The 24,173-nt window shown below is 45.6% G+C and overlaps 1 protein-coding gene across 1 annotated transcript; it reads left to right on the forward strand.

The window, feature by feature from the left end:
* The first annotated feature begins 5 nt into the window (after positions 1 to 5).
* ACVR1B (activin A receptor type 1B) lies at positions 6 to 23,643 on the forward strand. Its single transcript, XM_054012542.1, has 9 exons — positions 6 to 183; positions 11,393 to 11,632; positions 13,333 to 13,581; positions 15,740 to 15,970; positions 16,763 to 16,930; positions 17,627 to 17,783; positions 18,788 to 18,912; positions 19,554 to 19,684; positions 20,446 to 23,643. Exons 1-9 carry the CDS (start codon positions 72 to 74, stop codon positions 20,569 to 20,571), a joined length of 1,539 nt encoding a protein of 512 aa, XP_053868517.1. The 5' UTR covers positions 6 to 71; the 3' UTR covers positions 20,572 to 23,643.
* The last annotated feature ends 530 nt before the right edge of the window (positions 23,644 to 24,173 follow it).

Raw genomic sequence — 24,173 nt, forward strand, 5'->3', positions numbered from 1 at the left:
GGCGCTGCTCGCTCGCGCTCGGTGTCTCGCGCTGGCCGGGCCCGGACGGGAGCGAGGCTGCGGCGGTTGCTATGGCGGAGTCGGCTCGCGCTGCCGGCCCCTTCCCGCGCTCGCCGCGGCCGGCGGCTGCGCTCGCGCTGCTCCTGCTGCTGCTGCTGCTGGGCGGGCCCGGGGGAGCCCGGGGTGAGTGCGGGGGCCGGGCGCGCCGCGCCGCGGGGGCAGCATGGCGGCTCGGGGGCAGGCGTGGGGGGGCCTGTGTGCGCGGGGGGGGGCACCTGGGGGGGCCCCTGTCGGGGGGGCGGGATTGACGCCATCTTCCCGGGGGGGCAGTGGCGGGGGGGCACTCGAGGGATGCTGGGCTGGGGGGGCTGTGACCTGGGGAAGGTCTGGGGGGGGTGGCAGGGAGAATTGGGGTCTGTATTGCCTGGGGGGGGTGGCAGGGAGGATTGGGGTCTGTATTGCCTGGGGGTGGCAGGGAGGGTTGGGTGGGGGGCGCCTGGGGTCTGTATTGCCGGGGGGGGTGGCAGGGAGGATTGGGTGGGGGGCGCTTGGGGTCTGTATTGCCTGGGGGGGGTGGCAGGGAGGATTGGGGTCTGTATTGCCGGGGGGGGGTAGGGAGGATTGGGTGGCGGGTGCTTGGGGTCTGTATTGCCGGGGGGGGTGGCAGGGAGAATTGGGGTCTGTATTGCTGGGGGGGGGTAGGGAGGATTGGGTGGGGGGTGCTTGGGGTCTGTATTGCTGGGGGGGGTGGCAGGGAGGATTGGGTGGGGGGCGCTTGGGGTCTGTATTGCCTGGGGGGGGTGGCAGGGAGAATTGGGGTCTGTATTGCTGGGGGGGGGTAGGGAGGATTGGGTGGGGGGTGCTTGGGGTCTGTATTGCCTGGGGGGGGTGGCAGGGAGGATTGGGGTCTGTATTGCCGGGGGGGGTGGCAGGGAGGGTTGGGTGGGGGGCGCCTGGGGTCTGTATTGCCGGGGGGGGTGTCAGGGAGGGTTGGGTGGGAGCACCTGGGGTCTGTTGCCTTGGGGTGGGGGGCATGTCTGTGGGAGGAAGGGATTGGGGGCCTTGGCTTAACTTTCATAGGTGAGCCGTGGGGCTGGGCCCGAGAGGCTGGGCAGATACCGTATTAAGTGGCGGGAGCCCAATTCTCATGGCAGTTAGGGAGGTGCAGGGCTAGGAGGAGACTGGAACCCACTCTCTGAGAGGCTGGCAGGACACTGATGGGCTGTGGGGACTGAGGGTACTTTGCAAGGGAGAATTTGGGGAGCTACATGGCCTAGGTAGGGGATAGGGGAATTGGATGTGTCACAGGGTTTGTGTGTGTGTTGAGGGACCTTCCATGAAGGTGTCGGTTCTCCTCTTTGTGGTGGGGAGGTTTGGAATGCTCCTTTTGTGTCTCTAGAAGCACAGAAGGGAAATGAAGACTTACGGGACTCAGCCTCCCAAATCTCCCATGGTAATCTTCATTAAGGGTGTGGAAAAATGCTTCACCAGAGGGATCACCCTCTTTAGAGAATAGGGGAATTTGGGGAGCTGTGCAGGGGATGGATTCTCTTGTCCTCAGTGGACAGATATTTGTGAGTAGGAGACTCCTTCTACCTCATATTGTTGGCTAGTGGTATCTCAAAATTGTCTCTGTCTTTGATCTATGAAATTTCCAGGGCTTGTATTGCCTTGGTTTATAGGGTCTGTTTGGTTTCAGAGTGGTAGCCGTGTTAGTCTTTATCAGCAAAAACAACGAGGCATCCTTGTGGCACCTTAGAGACTAACAAATTTATTTGGGCTTAAGCTTTCATGGGCTACAACTCACTTCATCAGATGCATGGAGTGGAAATACAGGAGCAGGTATAAATATATGAAAAGATGTGAGTTGCCTTACCAAGTGTGTCTTTTCATGTATTTATACCTGGGTCTGCTTGGTGACCCGTCAGGATTGATTCATGAGTAGAGGGAGGGGTGCTGGTATCTGGGAGTACCACTATGTTCCTCTAGACTAGAGTCTGTGCAGAATGTGTGGGGTGGTCTGATTGTTATGCAAATTAAGGTGCACAGCATCTTTATTTTTTTAGGCATTAAAGTCAGAGGTTTTAATATTTCCCTTGAATTATATTTTAAAATGGCTCCTTTCCAAAGCCTCACACTACTGGGGACCAGCTCCCAGTAATTGTGGAGGAATGGTACCTTTGTAGAGGAGGCCAGAAGCTTCCAAACCACTTCCAGTACTGCGATGTTTGTAAATGTTCACTATGGGGCTGGAGGAAACCTATTCTCAGTTGTTGTTTCTGTGTGGTTTTATCAGGTGTTACTGTTTCTTTTAAACTGTGGGGATCCTTTTACTTAAAGCCAAGTGCTGCTGCTTTGATTTAAAAAATAACAAACTGAAACTTGTGCTGGTGAAAGGCATCAGCTTGATTAGGCTGAAGACTGATGCCTTCCTTCTGTTTATTCACTGAGTTAGTCTAGTAGTAACTTTCCTGCCTATCTGCCTCAGCCCTGGCTGCCTCTAAACTCGGGGCAGAGGATAGCTGCTTCTTCATGGCCCATTCGGTCCTTGGCCTCTGGAAAATTGCCCACGAGAATGTTGATAGGGATAGCTGCTTGTGTACAGTAATTTGAATAGGAGTCCAAAGAGAATTGAGACCCACAGCTTATTTTGCCTATGTCAGATTGTATAACTTTGGGTCTTTACTGGCTCAGATGTGTGTTGCTAGCCAGTGAAGCAGCAGATAATGTATTTGACATTTCTGATTAAATTGCTGTTAATACAGATGCACTTGGGTAGAGGATAGGTATATGACCTTTTTTAAACTCAGAATGACATATAGCCTTAGAAATTTGCATCAGCCACCCTCTTTGAAATCCGTCAAAGGTCTAGGTGAGGTTCCTCTCTCAGTTCTGTTCTGAAATCTTCATCTTGCATCTTCCGTAAAGTTTGTGCATATAAAAATAAACAGGAAATGGATAATTGACTTCCTGTGTTTTGTGGAAATTAACCTGATTATCTGTAGCTTTGATATTGTACTTTGTATAGCTGGCTAATGTTTCCATTAAGCATCTTTTGTGTTTTCATTCACACTGTGTGTGAAAGGTGTTAGTGCAGTATGGTCTTGTGGACAGGGAAGAAGGTGTGAGTAGGTCCTGGTGTTTGTGGAAGGATAGTTATGTGAACAAGCAACTAATTCTGTAGAACAGCATAAAAAGATTATAGGAGTCAGTCTTTCTGGGTGGAATAAGAAATGGCCGGGAGTGTAGATCTAAGGCTGTTTGCTTAAGAAGCCATTATGTAAACTCGGTGTGCCTTAACAAACAAGGTCTCAGAAGCTTTCTGTTGCACCCTATATGTGTTTTACTTGAGAGTCTAACAGCTTTAAAGTGCTATATGCATTAGTAAATAAGACTTACAAAAACACCCTCCTCCTCCCTCCCTGGTTATCTCTAGTACAGCGTTATGTGGGATTTTTTGTTTGCTTCCTTTCAATAAAGCATTAAAATGTTCTGCAGTCAACAATCTTCCACAGGTAGATCCTGTGATTAACACCTGCTTAAAATATATATTTAGCCAATTAAATCAGACTAGCTCTGAATGGTACATAATTCATGTTTTAGAACTCTCAAAGAAAGATTTTTTTTCTAACTGGAAATTAAAAACTGGCCAACAGGCATTCATGAACTCTTTTAAACCACTTGGCCAGACGACTCAGACTTTTTTTTCTCTGGGTACACAATCTGTTGCCAGCAGTGGACACACCGGAAGCCTGTGTTGCGAAAGGAGTAAAGTGAAACGTCAGTTCTGTAATAGCAAACAAAGTTCACAGGGTGTTAGCTAGTGGGAATGGTTTCTCTCCGCATGTCCAGGGAGTAGTTATCTGAGTGCAACAAGAGAATTAAGTTCTCTTTTGTTTGTGCATTCCAGTGGAATAAGCTGTGATGAGGGAATTTCTGTGATCGAAACCCCCCACTAATAGTAAATATTGTAAGTCAGGTCATGGAGTGTGGATAGATGTGCAGCGGTGGGATGGCTCTTTGGTCCTATTTATTTCAGCAATAACCTTTTTATTTAGACTCACAAGACACATGCCTGTTGCCTAAGCCTCTGGGCCCACTTACAATGATAAACAATATTTTTAATACATCACATCAATAACTGTCAGGGTTTGGGCCGTAAGAACTGTCAGTGAATGATGAACATCTTTGGTTTGCTATAGAATTGACTTTTAGAAGAAGCTTTCCTAATACTGAAGCACGGATTTGGGCTTCATTAAATTTATTGTTCTCATAACAAATTTTAAAAATGTAAAATTAGTTAAACAGGTGTCAGGGCTAGAGTGGGGGTGGGGGATGGGAACACAGATCCAGCATTTGTTTTCTGACTTGAAGAACAGCAATCAGAGACATCAGGCCTTATTTTAATTAACATTCAATGTATTCAAATAACAATGAATTTTAAAGAAGTGAATTGAAATAAGTCAGTCCACTCAGAGGCTGTCACTTTGTGTAATAGAGGTTGGTACTGCACAGTGACAACTGCTCACTGTAATAGAAAGTGCATGTTGACTGCATTTTTTCTCTGTATGTTTTCCATTCAGTAGTATTGCTTTAATATCGAATTCAGCCTCTGTCAGAGTACTGTAGCCAGCTTCTGGGGGTCATATGCGCCCAATTTTTCTGTTGGCCCTTTTTATTTCTAACTTAATTGATTCTAGTGTAACTTCTAGGTTCTGCAAATTTTTTCATATTATCCAGAAAATGATTTCAGCATTAACTAGTGGTTACAAAATAAAAATGTAAAATTAATAGCAATTGGAAAGCAGATTTAAGAAATAACGGCAAGGGACAAGAGACATTTGCAGATGAGATCTGGAAGTAGATGGAAAGTTGATGAGGCACCAAGATGTAGGAAGGCTGTTTCAGATGGTGGCATCATCTGAAGAGAAAGCTCTTGCACCAATCCTGTTGTCACTGTGTGGTAGAACAGAGGGACACACTTCCTGGAGGAGTAAAGAAACAAGATCTGTGAAGTAGCTGGAATGGGTGCATGGGTTATTTGTTTCAGAGTTGAGTTCTATTGTGGAACAAGTGAAGTGGCTTGAGAATCGACAGTGATATGCTACTGTTTCTTAGTATGAGAGAGAGGGTGAGCAGCAGCATTCTGTACCTACCAGACTCTAGAACTTGGACTTGGTAATGCCGGCTGCTCTGGGCAAAGAGAGTTGCAGTGGTCAGGATGAAAGTAGTGGGATGTATCAGGCACTAGCATGGACATGAGCCTGATTTTTAGACTGATTTTCTGTACTCTTAAATTTAAAACAACAAAAAGTCTACTGCCTAGTTGTTTAACTTTAACAAGGTCTGGCCAACTTGATGACAGTGACCAAAATTTTATCTGGCATAATTGTCTCTTATTGATTTGAACACTGGGTTTTAGCAATCTGTTAGATTAGTCTTGAGTATCCCTTGTCCTTATGTTTTGAGAATGAAACCTTCATTGTGTCCTTGAACAGCCCCTAGACTTGCAGCCACTGTCATCCTGCCCCATGCATGACACAGATGGGTGTCTAGCAATTTATGCATGGGACTGGCAGATTGGAAAGATGGATTCGGTTCTTAGTCCTGCAGTGGACTCACTGTCTGACCTTGGGCAAGTCATTTACAGGTGACACATTGATTTTGTGTCCCATTTCTGTTTCATTGTAGTGTATAGTGAAGGCCTGAAAGGCACTTATTTCTTTTTCCGATGTGTGTGCATGCATACATGCCTCTCAATCATAAAATATAAAGAAGTAACAGAGGGCGCAAACTGTTTTTTTCTTTGCAGGTCAACTTTAGCCTCTGTGTGTCTGTTTGCTGGTGTGGGTGGCCTGCTTACCTCATACAGATACTGTGAGGCTTAATTCTTTTAGTAGGCATTCTAGAGTAGATAAGGTTCCAGTGGTTGCTGGTGTGTTAGCCCTTGTGTTATGTAGATTGGTCTGAGAAGGGTTAAATGACATCCTTATTAAAATGCTGCAAGAGCCTTGTCTACACTAGCCCTCTCCTTGGTAGAACTACATTAGTTAAAAAAAAAGAGTAGAGTAGACCAGTTGGCAGGATTGACAAAACAATCCTGCCAATACCAGGGATGGCACTACTGCTGCCCATAAAATCACAGAAATGTAGGACTCAAAGGGACCTTAGTAGGTCATCTATTTCAGTTCCTTCACTGCGGTAGGACTAAGTATTATGTAGACCATCCCTGCCAGTTGTCTGTCCTGTTCTTGAAAACCTCCAGTGATTAAGATTCCACAACCTCCCTGGGTATTTTGTTCCAGTGCTTGACCCTTACAGTCAAGTTTTTACTAATTTCTAACCTAAATCTACCTTGCTGCAATTTAAGCCCATTACTACTTGTCCTGTCTTCAGTGGATAAGAACAACTTATCACCCTCCTTTTTATAACAACCTTTTCAGCACTTGAAGACTGTTATTGTGTCCCCCCTTCCTCTTCTCCAGACTAAACAAGCCCAATTTTTTCACTCTTTCCTTGTAGGTCATGTTTTCTAGACCTTTAATCATTGTTCTTGCTCTCCTTTGGACTTTCTCCAGTTTGTCCACATCTTTCCTGAAGTGTGGTGCCCAGTGCTGCACACAGTACTCCAGCTGAGGCCTTATCAGTGCTGAGTAAAGTAGAAGAATTCTTGTCTTGCTTACAACTTCCTGCTGATACATCCCAGAATGATGTTTGCTTTTTTTGCAACAGTATTACATTGTTGACTCACATTTAGTTTCTGATCTCTAACCCTCAGCTCCTTTTCTGCAGTATTCCTTCCTAGGCAGTCATTTCCCATTTTGTATTTGTGCAATTGATTATTCCTTTCTAAGTGTAGTATTTTGCATTTGTCCTTGTTGAATTTCATCCTGTTTATTTCAGACCATTTCTCCTGTTTGTCAAGATCACTTTGAATTCTGATCCTGTCCTCTGAAGTGCTTGCAACCTTTTCCAGCCTGGTATCATCTGCCATCTTTCTATCTCCAGGGTGGTGGTGGTGGTGTTTCTGCCTAGATCTTTCAGTCCTCCTGAGAAGAGGAGAGCTGTTGCTCAGAGCCCATCAGTCCCAGCAGTGCTGCTGTAGCTCTGATTAAAATTCCTTTCATAAACCAAGTGATAAAAAGGGAGGATTCCTTAACTCTCTTCTAAATCTTCCTGTTGCAGTGTTGATTGACTGCCCGTGTGCAATTTAAAAAAAAAAAAAAAAGATGGAACTGGAGGAGCTCCCCCACCCTTTCAATTGATGTCATGACCACCAGCATTCAGCTTTGGATTAAATCACACTGACAGTTCACTTCAGCATAAATACAGATCTGATCTATCTTTTAGATTGAGAACAAAGCTTTCATTCTGAGGTTCTGCAGCTTAATGTTACACTTGTTTAAACAGCTTCTTTAGGGTTGGGTTTGTCTTTGAGCAGAATGTCAAAAAGACAGTGTACTGAACAGCTATAACAGAATCCACTGCCAACGTCTATAGCACCTTTCATGCAAACTCATCCCTAGGCACTTTAGTGGAACTAAAGACACCAATTGTGTGAACTGTCGTTTTGTTTTCTTTTGTCCAGTCAATTTTCTTTAGCCCACTCAATTCTTCTATTTAAGTAGATTATATATTTTGCCCAATAAGAGCCTTTTCTTCAGAAAAAGATAGCTGTTAGTGTGAAAATTTCTTTTATTCAGTCATTTCTCCTTTTGACTTGCCCAAACATCCCCAGCTGCTCTCAGAATCTTGCTTTGAAAGGAGCTTGTGTTCAGCTTTCAAATACCTGTTGGGCTTTGAACACTCTCCAAGGGGAAAGAATTGTCGTTTTTCTTTTAGAAATACTGGGTTTTGCTTCTGCTTTTATTGATGGAAGAAGAACTTTCCCTTCTGGTTAATCAGAACTTGAAATGCTAGAACTGCATGAGTTGCCTTTGTAATTCTGTTTGTGCTGGCGTCCCTTAATTCCCCTGTTTCCCTCCAGGCATCGACGCAGAGAGGCCCTGGAAAACCGCCAATTGCCCAGGCCCTGAAAAACAGCATCTGAGCCGTTCTTACTGCAGCTCCTACAGTTGTCCAGTATGGGGCACTTGCAGAAGAACTATGTTCTAGCTGGCCATTTTGCTCTAGGGTAGCTGCATGTGTCTATACATGTGAGTACTGGACTTCTTCATAGAAGAGAAGAAGAGAGCCATTCAGACATTTAGGAAGGGGAAGTAGTATAATGTTTGGAACAGGGGGTAGGAATTGGACTTCAGATTCTATTCCCAGTTCTGGCACTGATTTTGCTGTGTGGTCTGGGGCATTTTGCTTCCATTTACTTTTCTATAAAATGGAGTTAAAGGTCACCCGCTGCATAGGGATTGTGAAGCTGAATGTTTGCAAAGTTTGAGGTCCTCTAATGAAAGGTGCAATAAAGTATGTACATTTGTTCACTGAGAAATAACTTCCCTTACTCTCGTCCTGCTCCTTTTATTCAATAGGTTCCCAGATGCAAACACAAGAATCCCTCATCTCATGTGCCACTAAAAAGCACAGCCATCTCTGGTGAGGAGGTTTGCAGCCAAGCTGGACAATCAGCACACAACAGCATGTGGACAAATCTTGACCAGCATCATTAATGATTCACTTAAAATGAGACCCCATTCTAATGAGCGGTGAAAAATGAAGATCAGGAACTCAAGTTGTTTTGTCAAGCCAAACCTTAGTGATTGTTTTGCCTTTTTTAATAACAAAAGCAGGTCCCCTTTCAGCATCATATTCTAGAAAGGGAGCTTCTTGCCCATCTCAGAATAGTCCAGTCTTTGTCTTCAGTTTCTCTTTCCCACTCCCAAAATAGAAATGAGGCCTGTGGATATCTGTCTGTGCTAGACCCAGAACAGAAATACTAAGTTATGTTTACCACTTATGAAGTGCTCTTGGGAAGAAAATTTACTTTTATCTTCTGTTTTTAGTATTTAACTGGTCTTCAATCTCTTGTACTATTTTACATTGTATAGTTCTTGGTTCACACAAAATCAGTATCCAGTTTAATTTATCTAAATTGCTATAGCTGCCTCTGAGGTGGAATATGACAGCTGTTTAATAGCTCACAGCAACAGTTTGAAAGAGGAAATTAACAGTGTCCTCTTGACACTTCAGGGAAAATAGAGGGACTTCTAATGTAATTATCCAAATTAGGATTTAGTCAGGATGCTGGCTCAATGTGTCATGAAATTATCATGACCACAAGTGATCAGGACCTGTTTTGTATTCTTGTCCACTACATTGGAGCTTTGGGGTCAGTGCTGATTCAGGAGGAGGAGATCCTTCTTGCAGCACCCTGGATTTTCTTGGCTGTCTTCCATCCAAATACTGACCTAATCTTGACCTACTTGGCTTGTTAAATCTGTTCATCCCCCAAGATTGTATAACTGAAGGTTGTGAGTTCCAGTGACACCTCAGGAAGGTGACTGACATTCGAGCGTGGAAAGGGAAGTGTAGTCCAGTGTGGTGACTTTTCTCATCCACAGTATTTGTAAAGTGGGGGAGAAAATCAACAGCAAATTCCTCCAAGTCTGTTTGAGTGGGGGACCGGTAACCGCTGCTCTCATTTATATACTTTAAATGTTACTTTAAACTTTCTGCCTTAAAAACCATCTCTGCAGCGGGTATGTACATGTTTCTGAATCCCTCCAGGGAGACGGGGATCTGATGAAAGCTGAAGAAAGTAGTACATGATATTAAACGGTTCCCACCCTTCTCCCTAACATGGTTAAATTCCCTTTGTTTCCTAGCATGGCATTGGCTAAGGATTTGGCTGCAGATTTTCAGGCAGCTTGAGAGAGAAATGATGACAGCTGGGAGGCTGAGATATGAAAATCTGTCTTTGGAGTTTGTTTGGGTAAAGAGTGAAGGGGATCTTTATCGATAGCAAGAAACCAGAAATTTATTTAACCCAAGATAGTCTGTCAAATCAGAAAGCAGCTACTGAAGAATTGACTGGCTCAGGAGAATATTAATGGGGTGCAGAGCTTTTTGCCTCTTGTCACTGATCTGAATCCAATCTTGGTTAGGAAACCATATGTTAAGTCACCGAACAATTGTCTGTGAAATAAGATGGTGAGTCTGTCGACTCGGTAGTGGATGGATAGCCATGTTACAGTTGGGACGCTAGTTTGTAATCTCAGTGGAGGCTCAGGAACTAAGGGCACTGAACTTATTCTCAGCCCTAGTGTGGCTCTCCCCCACCCCTGGGTCAGGTTTGGAACAAATTGGTGAAGTATGCCTTGGTGCAGAACCTATTCTAAGGATTGACAGGTCTTGACTCCAGCACTGTCTTTAATGAATAATAAATTTAATTAGAAAAACTATTTCTGAACCTTGACTCATGAAGAGGGGAATGGCTTAATAATTAGATGCTACCAGAAAAACAGACCCAATTTTTCAGTCCCCCCTTGTTAGCAATTAAGACAGAGGCCCAGCCATCATGACTATATTTGTCAGGAAATTGAATTGGCAGGATGGCTGCCCTCTAAGACCCTCACCTTTCAGATTTTACGCACCATTTATAATTTCTTACCTTCTTTTTTAAGTGCCTCATTATGGGGTGGGGGCTGGACTGGTCTAATTCACATTGGCAGACTCCAGCATTGTTCAGTGGCAACTGCATTCAGCTACAGAAGACATGTTATCTATTGCAGGGGGGGCCAACCAGTGGCTCCGGAGTCGCATGCAGCTCCTTGTGTAGGCACTGACTCCAGGGTTGGAGCTACAGGTGCCAACTTTCCAATGTGCCCGGGGGTGCTCACTGCTCAACCCCTGGCCCTGCTCCCACTCCACCCCTTCCCTCCCCCTCCCCGAGCCTTCTGTGCCCTCACTCTACCCCCTCCCCCCCCAAGAGCCTCCTGCACGCCATGAAATAGCTGATTGGGAGGTGTGTGTGTGTGTGTGGGGGGGGTGCTGATCAGCGGGGCTGCCAGTGGGTGGGAAGCGCTGGGATTGGGGAGTGGGGGAGCTGATGAGGGGCTGCTGATGTATTACTGTGGCTCTTTGGCAATGTACATTGGTAAATTCTGGCTCCTTCTCAGGCTCGGGTTGGCCACCACTGATCTATTGCATGGCCTGAAAGTTGATCAGATTATCATTGGTGGCTTTGTGTTATGGAACTAGAGGGGGATGGGGAAATCTTTAATCCCCACTGCCTTCCTAAAACAACCCTCTGTTCCCTAGTGCCTTATTCTTTGTCTGAAACATTCAGCAAATATTATCGGTCCCTTTTAGAGCCGGTTCTGTCTCGGCAAAGCCGTAGAATGATCAGTCCTACCCCAATGGTGGATGAGTTTCCCTGCTCACGGCTCTGGTTGCTCTGGTCGGTTTCAAGGAGGTTTCTGTGTCCTGATTTCTGCAGCTTTGATCTGTTTATGCTCCAACTGCAATCAAGCAAACTCCACCTGCAAAACAGATGGGGCTTGCATGGTCTCTAGCTCCAACCTGGGCGGAGTTGAGCACCACATCCGGACCTGCATCCCTAAAGCAGAACTGATTCCTGCTGGAAAACCCTTCTACTGCCTGAGTTCAGAAGATCTGCGGAACACACATTGCTGCTATGTTGATTATTGCAACGAAATTGACCTAAAGGTACCCAGTGGTGAGTAAAGAAATCCGCTGTTATTTCATTGAAGATGGGGTACTGTCTAATAGTTAGAGCAGGATTGGGAGCCAGGACTCCTGAATCTTGTTCCCGGTTCTGCCACTATCTTGCTTTTGTAAATATGGGCAATTCCTTCACATCAGCAAAAAGGGAACAGTGGTGATAGACCTCACAGAGGGTTGTGAAGCGGTTTAAGATCCTCTGATACAGGCAAATATTATCACATTGCACCATTCAGGAAGCCTCTAAATTGGATTTTCTCTGATCTCCCCTTTAGTTCACCCATCTTCAAATGTTTGACATGATCAAGACAGCATAGGTCTCCCACCTCATCAGCATTGCCCCTAGTGCCGCTCCCTTCTCTCCTCCTCCTCCTTCCCCCCCCCCCCCCCCCAGTCCTTTGAAAATTAGGTTATTTCTTGCTGCCACTCAGTCATGGATGTCCTGCCTCTGCATAGCGCTCTCAGGCCAGGATGGCCGGAGGATAAGGAGCAGTCCCTGGGACTAGTCTAAGATCCCCCTTGTGGCATTGAGTGGTACTGCAGTCTGCTCTTTATGCAATAGAATTGGTTCCTGTGGGACTGAAACGCCTTTGTCATGAGCTCTGGGCGTGGTTTTACAATTCAGCGTAAAATGAGGGAGATGCTTGACCTCTGAGTGAGTACAATAGAAATAAACCTGTCCTGGAATGAGAGGGCTGGAAGAAATCTGACTTGTCAGAGTTCAAGGCCAGAAGGGACCACCACATTGTCTAATCTGACCTCCTGTAGTGCTCAGCAACCGCACACTAAACCCAACAACCCATTCAGTCAGCACTCTTGTGGCTGCTTATCTCCCCCATTCTGGGCAGTTTCTCTGGGTTCTCATGAACTGCAGAATGGTACCATCATCCATCAAGATAGGAGAGGAAGTCTATTTTTTTCTGTTTAGCTCAAACCCTTCAGCAGTTGTTGATTTTAAAGACTCATTAGCTGTTCCACGTGGGGGATAATTCCTTCCTCCTTCACTATAATTTTTATTAAGAAAGTTGGCTTTGATGGTAGCCAACTTAATGCTTTAGCTGTAGTGCTATGTGAAGGCAATGACCAATTTATTTTAAGGGGAAGGTGGGAAGGAGTGCTTTGCATTGAACTTAAGTTAGGCGGTAGTGACTGTGTTGGGAGGGAGCAACACATCCAGGCCTAGGGCAGAAAGCTAGGTTAAGATGGAGCCTCCTGGGCAGGAATAAAAGGGAAGTCGAGGTGCACAGGGCCCCCCATAAACAAAGCTGCCATTCCTCATGTAAGTGAGGTGTATTCTGTGCTTAGATGGAAGATGCACTGCAGACTGGTCTTCTGATTGTTTGGTTACAGTTTTTTTCCAATATAGTCTCACTTCATGACCGAAAATACACTATTGTAAACCCTAAACTGGGCGCTCAACTGGGGTCATCAACTGCTTCTTGCAGTTTCAGTAAAAGTGATGACCTTCCTCATCTGTTATTCCTACCCAGCCTGTTTACTTCCGCTTTGCAATAGGTAGTGAATTAATGTTGCTGCTTGGAGCGTCCTTTACAACGTCCAGAGATCGAGTTAAAGTACTTCGGGCTCTAAGAAGGAGTTAGGGACTCTTGCCTACAGGGGTGTGTATATAATGTATAAATATAAATAAAGGAATCAGGTTGTGCTTAAAATGTGTTTTCCCTCTTCCCACTAAAGGTCACGTGAAAGAGAATGAACCTCAGTCTAGTTGGGGCCCTGTGGAGTTAGTAGCAGTGATTGCAGGGCCTGTCTTCCTTTTGTTAGTCATCATGATCGTAGTGGTTTTCGTGTTTCACCACCACCAACGAGTTTATCACAATCGTCAGCGGTTGGACATGGAAGATCCCTCTTGTGAAATGTGTCTGTCCAAGGATAAGACTCTGCAAGATCTAGTTTATGATCTCTCCACTTCTGGCTCTGGCTCAGGTACTAAGCTGCTTTTGCTTTGGAAATAATAAATGACATGTAATTGTAATGGAATCCTGTCTTCTGAAGTGCTCATCACCAGGGTATCTGTTCTAATATTCGGCCATTGGCTATCCTTCCTTATGTACAGTCTGAGTTGTACATTAGACAGTGAAGCCAGAGGCCCAGTATCAGCACTTGGATACTTTTGTGGATGGGAACTGTAGAATGTATAAGAGATACTGCACTCTATCATCATTGAGTCATTTGGCATTTACATAAAGTCGTCTTCGTGGATTTCAGTATATAAATTCTAGATCCTACCCAGGAAACAATTCCATCTACCTGTAAATGCGACATCAGATATAGCTGTCCCTGCTTTCTGGTGTGAACTTTCACTCAGGATACAGTGCATCTGGTTCATGTGATTGGTGTTTGGTTCTGTAACTAATTTTGAATTTTTAACAAACGTCACTGCACATCTACAGGTTACCAGCTTTCAAATGATACGATCTCCATCAAAGCGGATGGAGAAATGGCAGAGTCTCTCTTTATCGAAATTGCATCAGTTAGGAAACTAGTATACAGATTTTACATTTATATAGCACCCTTCAACCCAAAGAATCCCCAAGAAATGTGTAAATGAACTACCCACAAGGTTCACTTCCTGGACACTTATGTGAATCCTCTCTGGGGTGGAATTGTGTGGTTTAACAGCACACAACACTGTTCCACAACAGGTTGGGACAAGAAATGAATTGTATATCCCGTCAACATTCTGCCTCCACAGATTACCCCTGCAATGTAAGGCCTGGTCCCCACTAACCCCCCACTTCGGACTAAGGTACGTTATTAACGTAGCTGAATTCGAAGTACCTTAGTCCAAACTTACCGCAGGTCCAGACGCGGCAGGGAGGCTCCCCCGTCGATGCCGCGTACTCCTCTCGCTGAGCTGGAGTACCGGCGTTGACGGCGAGCACTTCCGGGATCGATTTATCGCGTCTGGTTTAGACACGATAAATCGATTCCAGAACATCGATTGCCTGCCGCCGGACCCTCCGGTAAGTGAAGACGTACCCTAACTTACCCAAGTAGGCATTTGGCCAGGACATAAGCATTAAATGCTGTGTCTCATGTGCGAAGTGTGCTATGGGATCTTTAATGAGCAGAGCTAGTGAGGACTCCAACTTTGTGTCTTACCTGAAAGACTGCACCTACAGCAGTGTAATAGCCCCTTAACAAATGCTGTGGTGTTGCTTATTTTACTGCTGTCTCTCCACTTCTTACACATAGCCTCTCGATGTTGCTTCGAGAACTCTCCCCCTGTGAGCACTGACTCTGCTCAGCTTACAAGAGCTGATGGGATCACAGCACAAGGTGGTATGCAAGGTCTTGACCCAAAGTGATTTGGAACAGCTAAAAAATTGCAAGACTCTTGTGGTGTAAATCCACTGAGACGTTTTTAGGTCTGTATAAGTGTGTTAACTTACTGATTTTCTTGTAGAGAGAAGGCTAGCCATTTGATTTTGTTGGTGATTTGCCACTGCTGATGAAAGACCTTACCTGTTGGCCCTGTTGCTGTAGCAGGTTTAGGGTAACTTTGGTTAGAAATTGTGTTTTATTTCCTTTTGACAAAGATGGTCCAACGTGCATGTGGTCGCTCAGATAGTGACTAATGAGTGCAGCAGAAGAACCTATATAGAATAGTGCTTCGGATCCCGTCAGAATAACTGGTTACCGAACACAGGGCAGGATTGTTCTCCAGAGTATTTGTCCACAGAGATTTGTTGATCTGAATAAAAACTGAGCTCACAGAGAAGTGTCTTGAAGTGATCAGTGACAGTGAATGATTGTTGTTGTTCTCTCCCCATTGCCAATCTGATTCATATGTTGGAAGAAAGGCCAAGGATGAGAATGATCTTCTTTTCCGATCACCGTTCCCAAATCAGTGCTTGAGGGAGGGACGTGACATTTTCTCGTTGCGAAAACTTGTACTTGTGGGCCAAAACGCTTCCATCCCTGGCAGAATGGGATATGGGTCTTGGGTACCACAGGGGTGGATCTTGGGTTTTTATTTGGACTGCTAAATACAATCAAATCAAACCCAGACAACCCTAAACCTTGTAGCATCTCTTGAGTGTCCCTCATCTGAATTCATCTTTCAATCTCTTGCCTGCAGGTTTGCCACTCTTTGTCCAGCGAACTGTGGCTCGAACCATTGTCCTGCAGGAGATCATTGGAAAAGGCCGCTTTGGTGAGGTGTGGCGTGGCAGGTGGCGCGGAGGTGATGTGGCTGTGAAAATCTTCTCTTCACGGGAAGAGCGCTCCTGGTTTAGGGAAGCAGAAATATACCAGACTGTCATGTTGCGACATGAGAACATCTTGGGGTTTATTGCTGCAGATAACAAAGGTAAATTAAAAATGTTGTCTCAACCTTCAGAGCCAAAGCACTAATGGCCATAGGTTCCTCAGAGTTCCATGTTCTAGTATAGGATTTACTTTTTTAATGAAATAGATAAAGAAAGCCATCAAAATATTTGTAAAGTGTTACGATCCTTTTCCCCAAATTATAAAAATAGCCAGCGATCATTAAAAACTATTAAAGCTGTCAGTGTGACATAATTTGTTACAAAGGAAGCTTGCATATAGTTGAATGCACGAGCGCATTCAGGAGACTTCATGTTTTAATGTAAGTTAAATTTTGTTAAAACATTCTTAACATGGTGAGTTCTGCTCTTCACTTGTTTCCAGTTAATAGAAGTATTTGCTAGATCAAAATAATTCTAATAATTTAACTTAGTTGAAACAGGGATAGAGAACAACCTGACCTGTGCACTGAAATGCTTAGCAGCACTTCCTTTGTCCCTGAGTATGGGCTTAATCCACAGAACTCCCCTTCTGCCTGAGAAGAATCCGTAACATTGCTGCTGTCACTAGCAGAGACATTGCGTCATTCATAGAAGCTATTGAAGCAGTGACAGGTAATGTGAAAAGCTGCTTAGGAACTGTACTAACTATATATAGCACTAAGGTGCTAGAAGTAATCATCACACTTTGCCTTTCAGTTCTTCCCTTGTCTGCTCAGACTGGCTGCTGACCTGCAGTCTAATCTAGCAGCTCTTCCTATGTTTGTTCAAAAACAAAATGCACCATAAGTGCTGATGTTGTTATGCTGCTCTCTCCCCTTTTTCTCTTGCTGCAGATAACGGGACTTGGACTCAGCTGTGGCTTGTCTCTGATTACCATGAGCATGGCTCTCTATTTGATTACCTCAACAGATACACAGTGACCATTGAGGGGATGATTAAACTGGCCCTGTCTGCTGCCAGCGGGTTGGCACACCTACACATGGAGATTGTGGGGACACAAGGTAAGAGGATGCTAGCAAAGTATTCTAACCATGAACTAGACATTCTTTGGAGAGACTAAAGCAGGAAAGGTGAAGACAGAAATATGGGGCTTGTATGATGCAGAAGGTACCTTGTACTAAGAGAGAGCTGGAATTTAATCATAAAATGAAAGAGGAAAAGTGCCTTAAGGACCTGGGGACTGAATCTAGGCCAGTTTGGTCTTGAGCAAGTGTCATTGACACAAGTTAGTCTTAGTCCAGCTCCTGTTAAACAGGTGTCCACGTCTCTCTCTCTCTAGTGCACACACACCTTTAACTGCACTGGTTGGGATGGGAAGCACAGAAGAGGTTAGCATAGGCAATGGCAGAGCAAAACAGATTGTAAACTCTTCAGAGCAGGGATTATGTCTGTGTGTGGATGAGACACCTGGTGCAGAGGGTCTGCTGCAGTTTAAATAATAGTACTTGGAGGGTAAATGGAAGCTCTTTAGAGTTTTTAGCACCTTTCACTGGTACAGAGCTTAATTTAAATAAGAGACTGGAAGCAGAATAGGGCTGCAGATCCTACTGTGCATAGAGATGTTAAGATTCAAATTCACTCTGGATTTGATGACCGCCTCAGTCCCTCCATTTTCTGTGTTCAGCTCATCTTCACTGATCAGATACACTAAGGTGAGAGAGGAAAATCTGCTATTGAGACTTATTTTACTCCATCAGGAAAACCAGGGATTGCACACAGGGACTTGAAATCCAAGAACATCCTGGTGAAGAAGAACGGCATGTGTGCCATTGCTGACCTGGGTCTGGCTGTCCGGCATGATTCTGTTACCGACACCATTGATATTGCACCAAATCAAAGGGTTGGAACCAAACGGTAGGGAGAGGGCTCAGCTGTATTGCTGGTCAAGGTTCAATGCCATCAGAATGAGGGTATAGAACAGCGGTTCTCAGGCCACGTGTGGCATGCTAAAAAACAAATATCAAAATTTGCTGCTCTGGTCTGAAAGAGGGTAGGGCTAGCTGAAAGGGAGACAGCATCTGGCAGCCTGTTGGAGTGCTCCTGCCAGCTGGGGGCTGGTGAGTGCTGCAGGGGGGCAGGGTGTGGGAGAATGGGTCTCTGGGCAGGTTTGTGGGGAGGGGAGGCACTGGGAACTAGGGGTTTGTGGGGGTGCTGCAGCATCCCCAGGTTTTAGGCTGTGGGGTAGGGACTCAGGTCCCCGCTGCCTAGCCCTGCTCTGTGGAGGGGTCTCTGAGCGGGGGGCGCTGGACATAGGGGACCATGGGGTGTTTTTTGGGGGTGGGCACTGTGGTTCTCAAGCTGCAGCCCACAAATGATAGGTTGAGAACCACTGGTATAGAAAATGTGTGAGCCTCACTGGGGATCGGTAGCGTTTCTATCTTAGGCATTGGCAGGGTTTCCAGAGTATCGAAGGAGAATATTTAGTGGCTTTTTTATTTATGAATAAATAATCTAGGTTTGAGGTACTTGAGCAGTCACAAGCCTCTTCCCTCTGCTTATGTCCTTCCAACGCTGAGGTTGGCGAGATGGCCTCTCCTTCAGGGAACTCGCCTATGAGGCTCCCTCACCTCCATCCCAGCCTCAGTGCACCTCTGACCATTCTTGTCTCCCTATTTCACCCCTCTTTCTTTTTGTTTTTGGTGTGGATGATTGTTCTATTTGCTCTCTTAACACAGTGCCTGCTTCTGTCTGCATCATTGGGCTTAGTTTTATTTTCATTGTTTAACTTCTGTGCAGCATCCAAGCACTGTATCTGGTAACACACATGTCGTATACAATAAACATGGAGAATTCATCATTGATGGTCTTCCAGAGAGTCCCTCTGACAAGGAAATGACATTGTTTTTTCTTTGCTGCAGATACATGGCCCCTGAGGTCTTGGATGAAACCATTAACATGAAGCATTTTGATTCATTTAAATGTGCTGATATCTATGCCCTTGGCCTGGTCTATTGGGAGATTGCTCGTAGGTGCAGTTCAGGAGGTAATGTTTTCAGCTTCTTCTCCCCACTGCTGCCCCCCATCCCCCACCCCACAACCTTTGTCTTTGACTTAACTGAGGCCCAAAGTTAGGAGAGAATAACCTGTCCTTCAGGCAGTCGTGGAGATTGCTATAGTCCCAGGACGCAGGCGTAAATGCAATATCACCCAGGAGTATGGAGACTCAAGACTGCTCGTAGACCAGGCACATGAGAGGTGATGGGTAGCTGTGCTGTTGGTGGCACACCTATTTCTTTAGCCAAACCTTAGAGCAGGAAGTGGTGTTGCTGATTCAGTACATAGGTTGCTTCCCTATGAATCAGTACTGAACCAGTGTCCTAGCACATAGTAGTGGATGGGGGCAGGGATGGGCATCCTGTTGTTGTAAGTGCCATCTTTGGTATCCACTAAGTCTTCAGCACTTGTGGTCAGTACATGTATCTTGGCCCTTTTCCCAGGAAAGGGGAGGTGCTCACCCCAGTGGCCTCGCCTGATCCCAGTTTAGTTACTTGCATTCTGCTTCCCTGAATTGCTGACTCTTCACTTCTGTAAGTCCTGTCATCCAGGCCAGGGGTATTGTGGTTCTGGTGAGAGTGGCAGTGATTTCCATTCTCTGTGAATGACATTTTCCCTTCCCATGCCTAGGTATCCATGAAGAATATCAACTCCCATACTATGACCTTGTGCCCTCTGACCCCTCCATTGAGGAGATGCGGAAGGTTGTGTGTGATCAGAAGCTGCGCCCCAACATCCCTAACTGGTGGCAGAGTTATGAGGTAAGATCTGTTGTCATCTTCCTTTGAGCCTAAAGGAAATGCACTACCCACTGAATAGGTAAAGTTTAGAGTCAGTCCTGGACACTGAGTTCCAAATTCAGTAAGTGTGGAGGCTGGATTTCCCTTCTCCAGCCAGGAGTGACTGGTCCCTCCAGGGTGGGTTTGGGGTCCATGGACAGAATCAGTGTGGGGAAGTCCAGTGGGAAAGTGAATGTGGAGACTTGAGGCTCCCATCTGAGGCTAGAGAGTAGGTGGTCACTCTTGCACTCCACTCGGTGGAGAAGGCCAGAGGTGTGTTCCCAGCGCTTGGATAGCAGGTCTGTTTCAAATCCATTGTTTTCCATCCACGTTGCATATGATGGAAATCGGATGAGTGGTTGTTAATTCCACGTTAATAATAGTGAGTGAACTTGGGATCTTAATGTAACTGGTCTACCTCTTAATGCTTGACCTTTTCAGAGCATTATACAAATGTAAGTAATGCTCAGAACGACCTCGCTGTCACCATTATGCAGATGGGGTGAAACAGTTCCAGTTGAAGGGTGAAGTATGCTGGCAGGGTAGCATGGGGAGCTTGCATTGCTACTGCCCATGCGGTGCCTATTCTGGGGATAAGCAGAGGGCTTCAGTCTTGGCACAGTTACGCCAGCCCCTTCCACAAGCATTGGATTCACTTTAAAGCGTTGATCCGCTGTGTTAGCAGAAGGAACTGAACTCTCCGAAAGGGAAAGGGTTGACGTTTCTCTCCGTTTCCTGGCTAGGCGTTACGAGTGATGGGCAAGATGATGCGCGAGTGCTGGTATGCCAATGGTGCAGCTCGGCTAACGGCCCTCCGCATTAAGAAAACACTCTCGCAGCTCAGCATCCAGGAAGATGTGAAGATCTAGCCCACAAGTTGCAGCATGAGGAAGCTGCTCAAAAGCTGCCATGATAGACGGGATTGAGGCCTACCTCGTGTTTCTACCCAACCTACTGCTACCGACCAGGCCGTGTGACCTATGGGCTGCTAGCCAGGGAGGACAGAGCCTATTACAAGAAATGTTCTTTTCCTGGTTTGGGTATGAAACAAACGGAAACCTTTTATAACCACCTCCTGACAGTGTGGAGACTTGAGAGGGATTTGTGCGGATGGCTCTTGCCATGACCATAACTTTTGTTCCTTTGATGGAAATCCCTGTGTAGTCCAGTGAATATGGCACGTTCGTTGGGAAGCGTTCAGGGCCTGGGAGTGGGGAGGGAAAGGGACGGTGGTATTGCCATACCTGCAGGTTTTCCAGGGACTGGCACAGACACACAGAGGCATTGGCTTCATAAACCCATTGCTCCTTCTTTTGAGCTTGAAAATTTCAAAAAGTCAGACTGGCTGCTGTGTGTGTGTGTGTGTGTGTGTGTGTGTGCGCAAGTGTGTGCATGTGCAAAGCCGTGTGTGCCCTGTGCCTGCTCAGTCCCCCTTAAACGTGCAGAGTATCTGCTTGTAGATTCGCACATTCCTGTTTGTGTTTTTCTGTGCATGTGCAAGTCCAAAGTGTCCTCTTCGGAGCTACGCGTGCTGGTGCCTTGCCTGTCCAGTAGTGAGCATTATCTAGCTTGAATAGGCTACTTACAGCCAGATCCTTCTTTCTCCTGGAGCAGGGCTCTATCCTGCCAGTTGTACACCAGCTGCAGGAACTTTCTGTCAAGTTGCCTCACTGCCATCCCTCTCCTTTTTAAAGCGGGTACTGATTTTCGTCCCTGAAATTTAAGCTTCTGTTTTGAAAACCCTGGTTTGTAATGTGTGGTAGTATGAAAGGATTGCCTTGCCGGAGGAGCCATCCGCAGGAGGGATGCAAAGGAGACAAGAAGCGTGTCTGAGAGATTGGAGCTGGCGCTACCCCTGGGTGGAGGGGACCAGGCCACAGGGACATGCAGGATATCAGCCTCTTAGGAGCATAACCCTTGGATCTCTCAAAGGGCTTTGGCAGGAACACTCTAAATGCTTGGCTCCAAGTTATAAAGTCTGATCTGTGAAGATCTGTGCCCACGAAAACAATTGTGCACAGCACCTCTCAAGGAGCACTCAGCACGCTGCAGGATCTGACCATTGGTGACTAGGATTGGAAATACGTGTATATCTTTTAAATATACATATATAAATATCTCATATTCTGGAAGCAGCTGTGTATAACTCTTCGGGTGGGGAAGGGAGGGGGTAACTGCATGAATCTTATTTTAATTGAATAACCAATCAGGGTGAAGTAGAATTGATTTGACTGTTGCCTAGTGAATGTTAGAAATAGTCCAGGGCTGAGTCCTGTGTCTGAACTGAATGCAGCATTAAAGGCAACATTCGAAGGCTGGGTTGTGTGATGGTTAGGGTGTTATCTGCGCTGTGTAACTGAAGCCATAACTTTTAACTGGAGTGCATTTGATTATTTTTTATTTGATCGGGAGGGTCTGGATTTTAACTTTTTTTAATATTGTTAATTTTTATAAGAGAAGAGAAACAATCTATAATTACCTCTCAACCTCTTTGTTTGTAAAGAAATCACTGCAAAAAAAAAAAGAAAAAAAAAAATCCCAATGCACACAGCTGAATTTACACTGGAACTTTCTACTCGAACCTTGAGCCTGCTCTGTAAGTTGAGCGTTCATCTCTTCTCTGGCTCACAGGTTGTTTTTTTAACAGACTTTCTGTTCTCACTGTCTCTCTCTTCCCTCAGGCCCCCATCCCATCTGTGATTTAGATCTGTCAAATGAGGAGTCTTTTTTGCATTCTCCCATTGCTTTTAAATGACAGGCAGGACAGAGCTGTCTCCTGTCTGCAGCGGTCTGCATCTTAGACTCTGGGTTCGTGGGGCAGCATATGTGCTTGGTGAATGTACAGCTTCCCCTTCTCATTGGTTCTGATTATTTCTCAGCCAGAAATTACTGCATCTCCAATGTGACTTGTTACTTACTGAACCCTTCTTCTGCATTGAGAAACCAAGGTGGTGTGTGCCTTAAAAATACCTACAAGACTCTTCAGCTACTGTAGCGGGACCTTTAGGATGAGACTTGTGCAGGGGCTGGGGCGGAAGTCTGAGCAACTGAAATAAACTGCCCTAGAGAGGCCCATCACACTGATAAGTAGGGATTGCCATCTGGTCTTCCCATGAGCATTAAGAAAATTCTCCCTCCAGAGCACAAGGTCTCCTGTTCCATTAGCTGTCCAAAGACTTTCTTTATGACACTAATTCAGCAATTTAATTCCTTGGTTGATCCGCTCCACCACCCTCCAACAGTAGCCACACATGTACCTGCCTCAATACCATACCAAACAGCACATGCCAGAGCTGTACTGGACCCGAATGTCTAGAAGAGGTGGGGTGGAAGGGGGTTGGTATCACCTTGTGATAAGGATTGTGAAACACACTCAGTTCATAGGTACAGATAAGAGCAGTCAAACCCTCACTGGACCCTCTGAAATGGGAATAACAATGTAGCATTTATACAGCACTTTTCATGCAAATGTGCAAGAGTGGTGTGCAAACCTTACTTAGCTGACTTGTAGCAAATCTAGGAATCACTTTGCCAGGCATTGAAATGCAGTCTTGTCTGAAGTGAAACACACCAGCTGTTTTCACAGCATACAGTAACAAAACAATTGGGTTTAGACATTTGGTTCCACCAGGGGAGGTGTTTCAGGTTGATCAATGGGATCAAACTGAGGAAGGGTTTCAGGTCAAAGCTTGTGCCTCTAGTCTCGGACACAAGATGAATGGATGGTACTCTGGCTTCAGAACAGATCTTTCTGGGTACTTCTCTGCCCCCTTTCTATGTACATTTTATTAGAAAAGGACTGTAAAATAGTCACTTAGACACTTTACCTCTTCAGTATGCAAATGTAAATACATTGTAATATAGGAAATCTTGTGTTTAATATAAGAACAAGCTGTCCAATTTCTGCTGTACATTATTAAAGTTTGTTTTATTCACACAAACTGGACTCTCTCTCAAACCCAGCTTGCTGTGGGTAACCTGCACAGAGTTAGCCCTGGCCAATGGGTATAGCTGTCTACAAACGAGCAGGAAGGGAGTGGAGGAGGAGTAACCAGCGGTAATGGGCTGGTACTTGGAAAAATAAACTAGACTAGGAGGTGAGGGGCAGTGTCAGACTGAAGCAGCCTCCACGTTCAAATGGGAAAGGCCTAATGCTGTGGGACACTTAAACAGGATCCTGGAACCTGTACTGTAGACAATGGCCCTGCCTTGATCCCTGGGAACTCACCTGGAATGACCCTGGGCTCTTCCTACTGTCAACTTGGATAGGTGAGTCTGGTCTAATTTTTTTCCTGTGCATCACATGATCTGTCTGCATGACTTGTCAGCAGTGGGGATTGAACCCAGGTCTGCTAGCCTGAAGCCAATGACACACACATGTCATCCACCAGCTAGAGTCTATAGCAGCTCTCTTACCCTGTGGGCAATACACCTTGCCTTTACCTTGCTTGGTGTTTCCCAAACACTGAGT

Source organism: Malaclemys terrapin, chromosome 23 (assembly GCF_027887155.1).
Source record: "Malaclemys terrapin pileata isolate rMalTer1 chromosome 23, rMalTer1.hap1, whole genome shotgun sequence".
Classification (NCBI taxonomy): domain Eukaryota; kingdom Metazoa; phylum Chordata; order Testudines; family Emydidae; genus Malaclemys; species Malaclemys terrapin.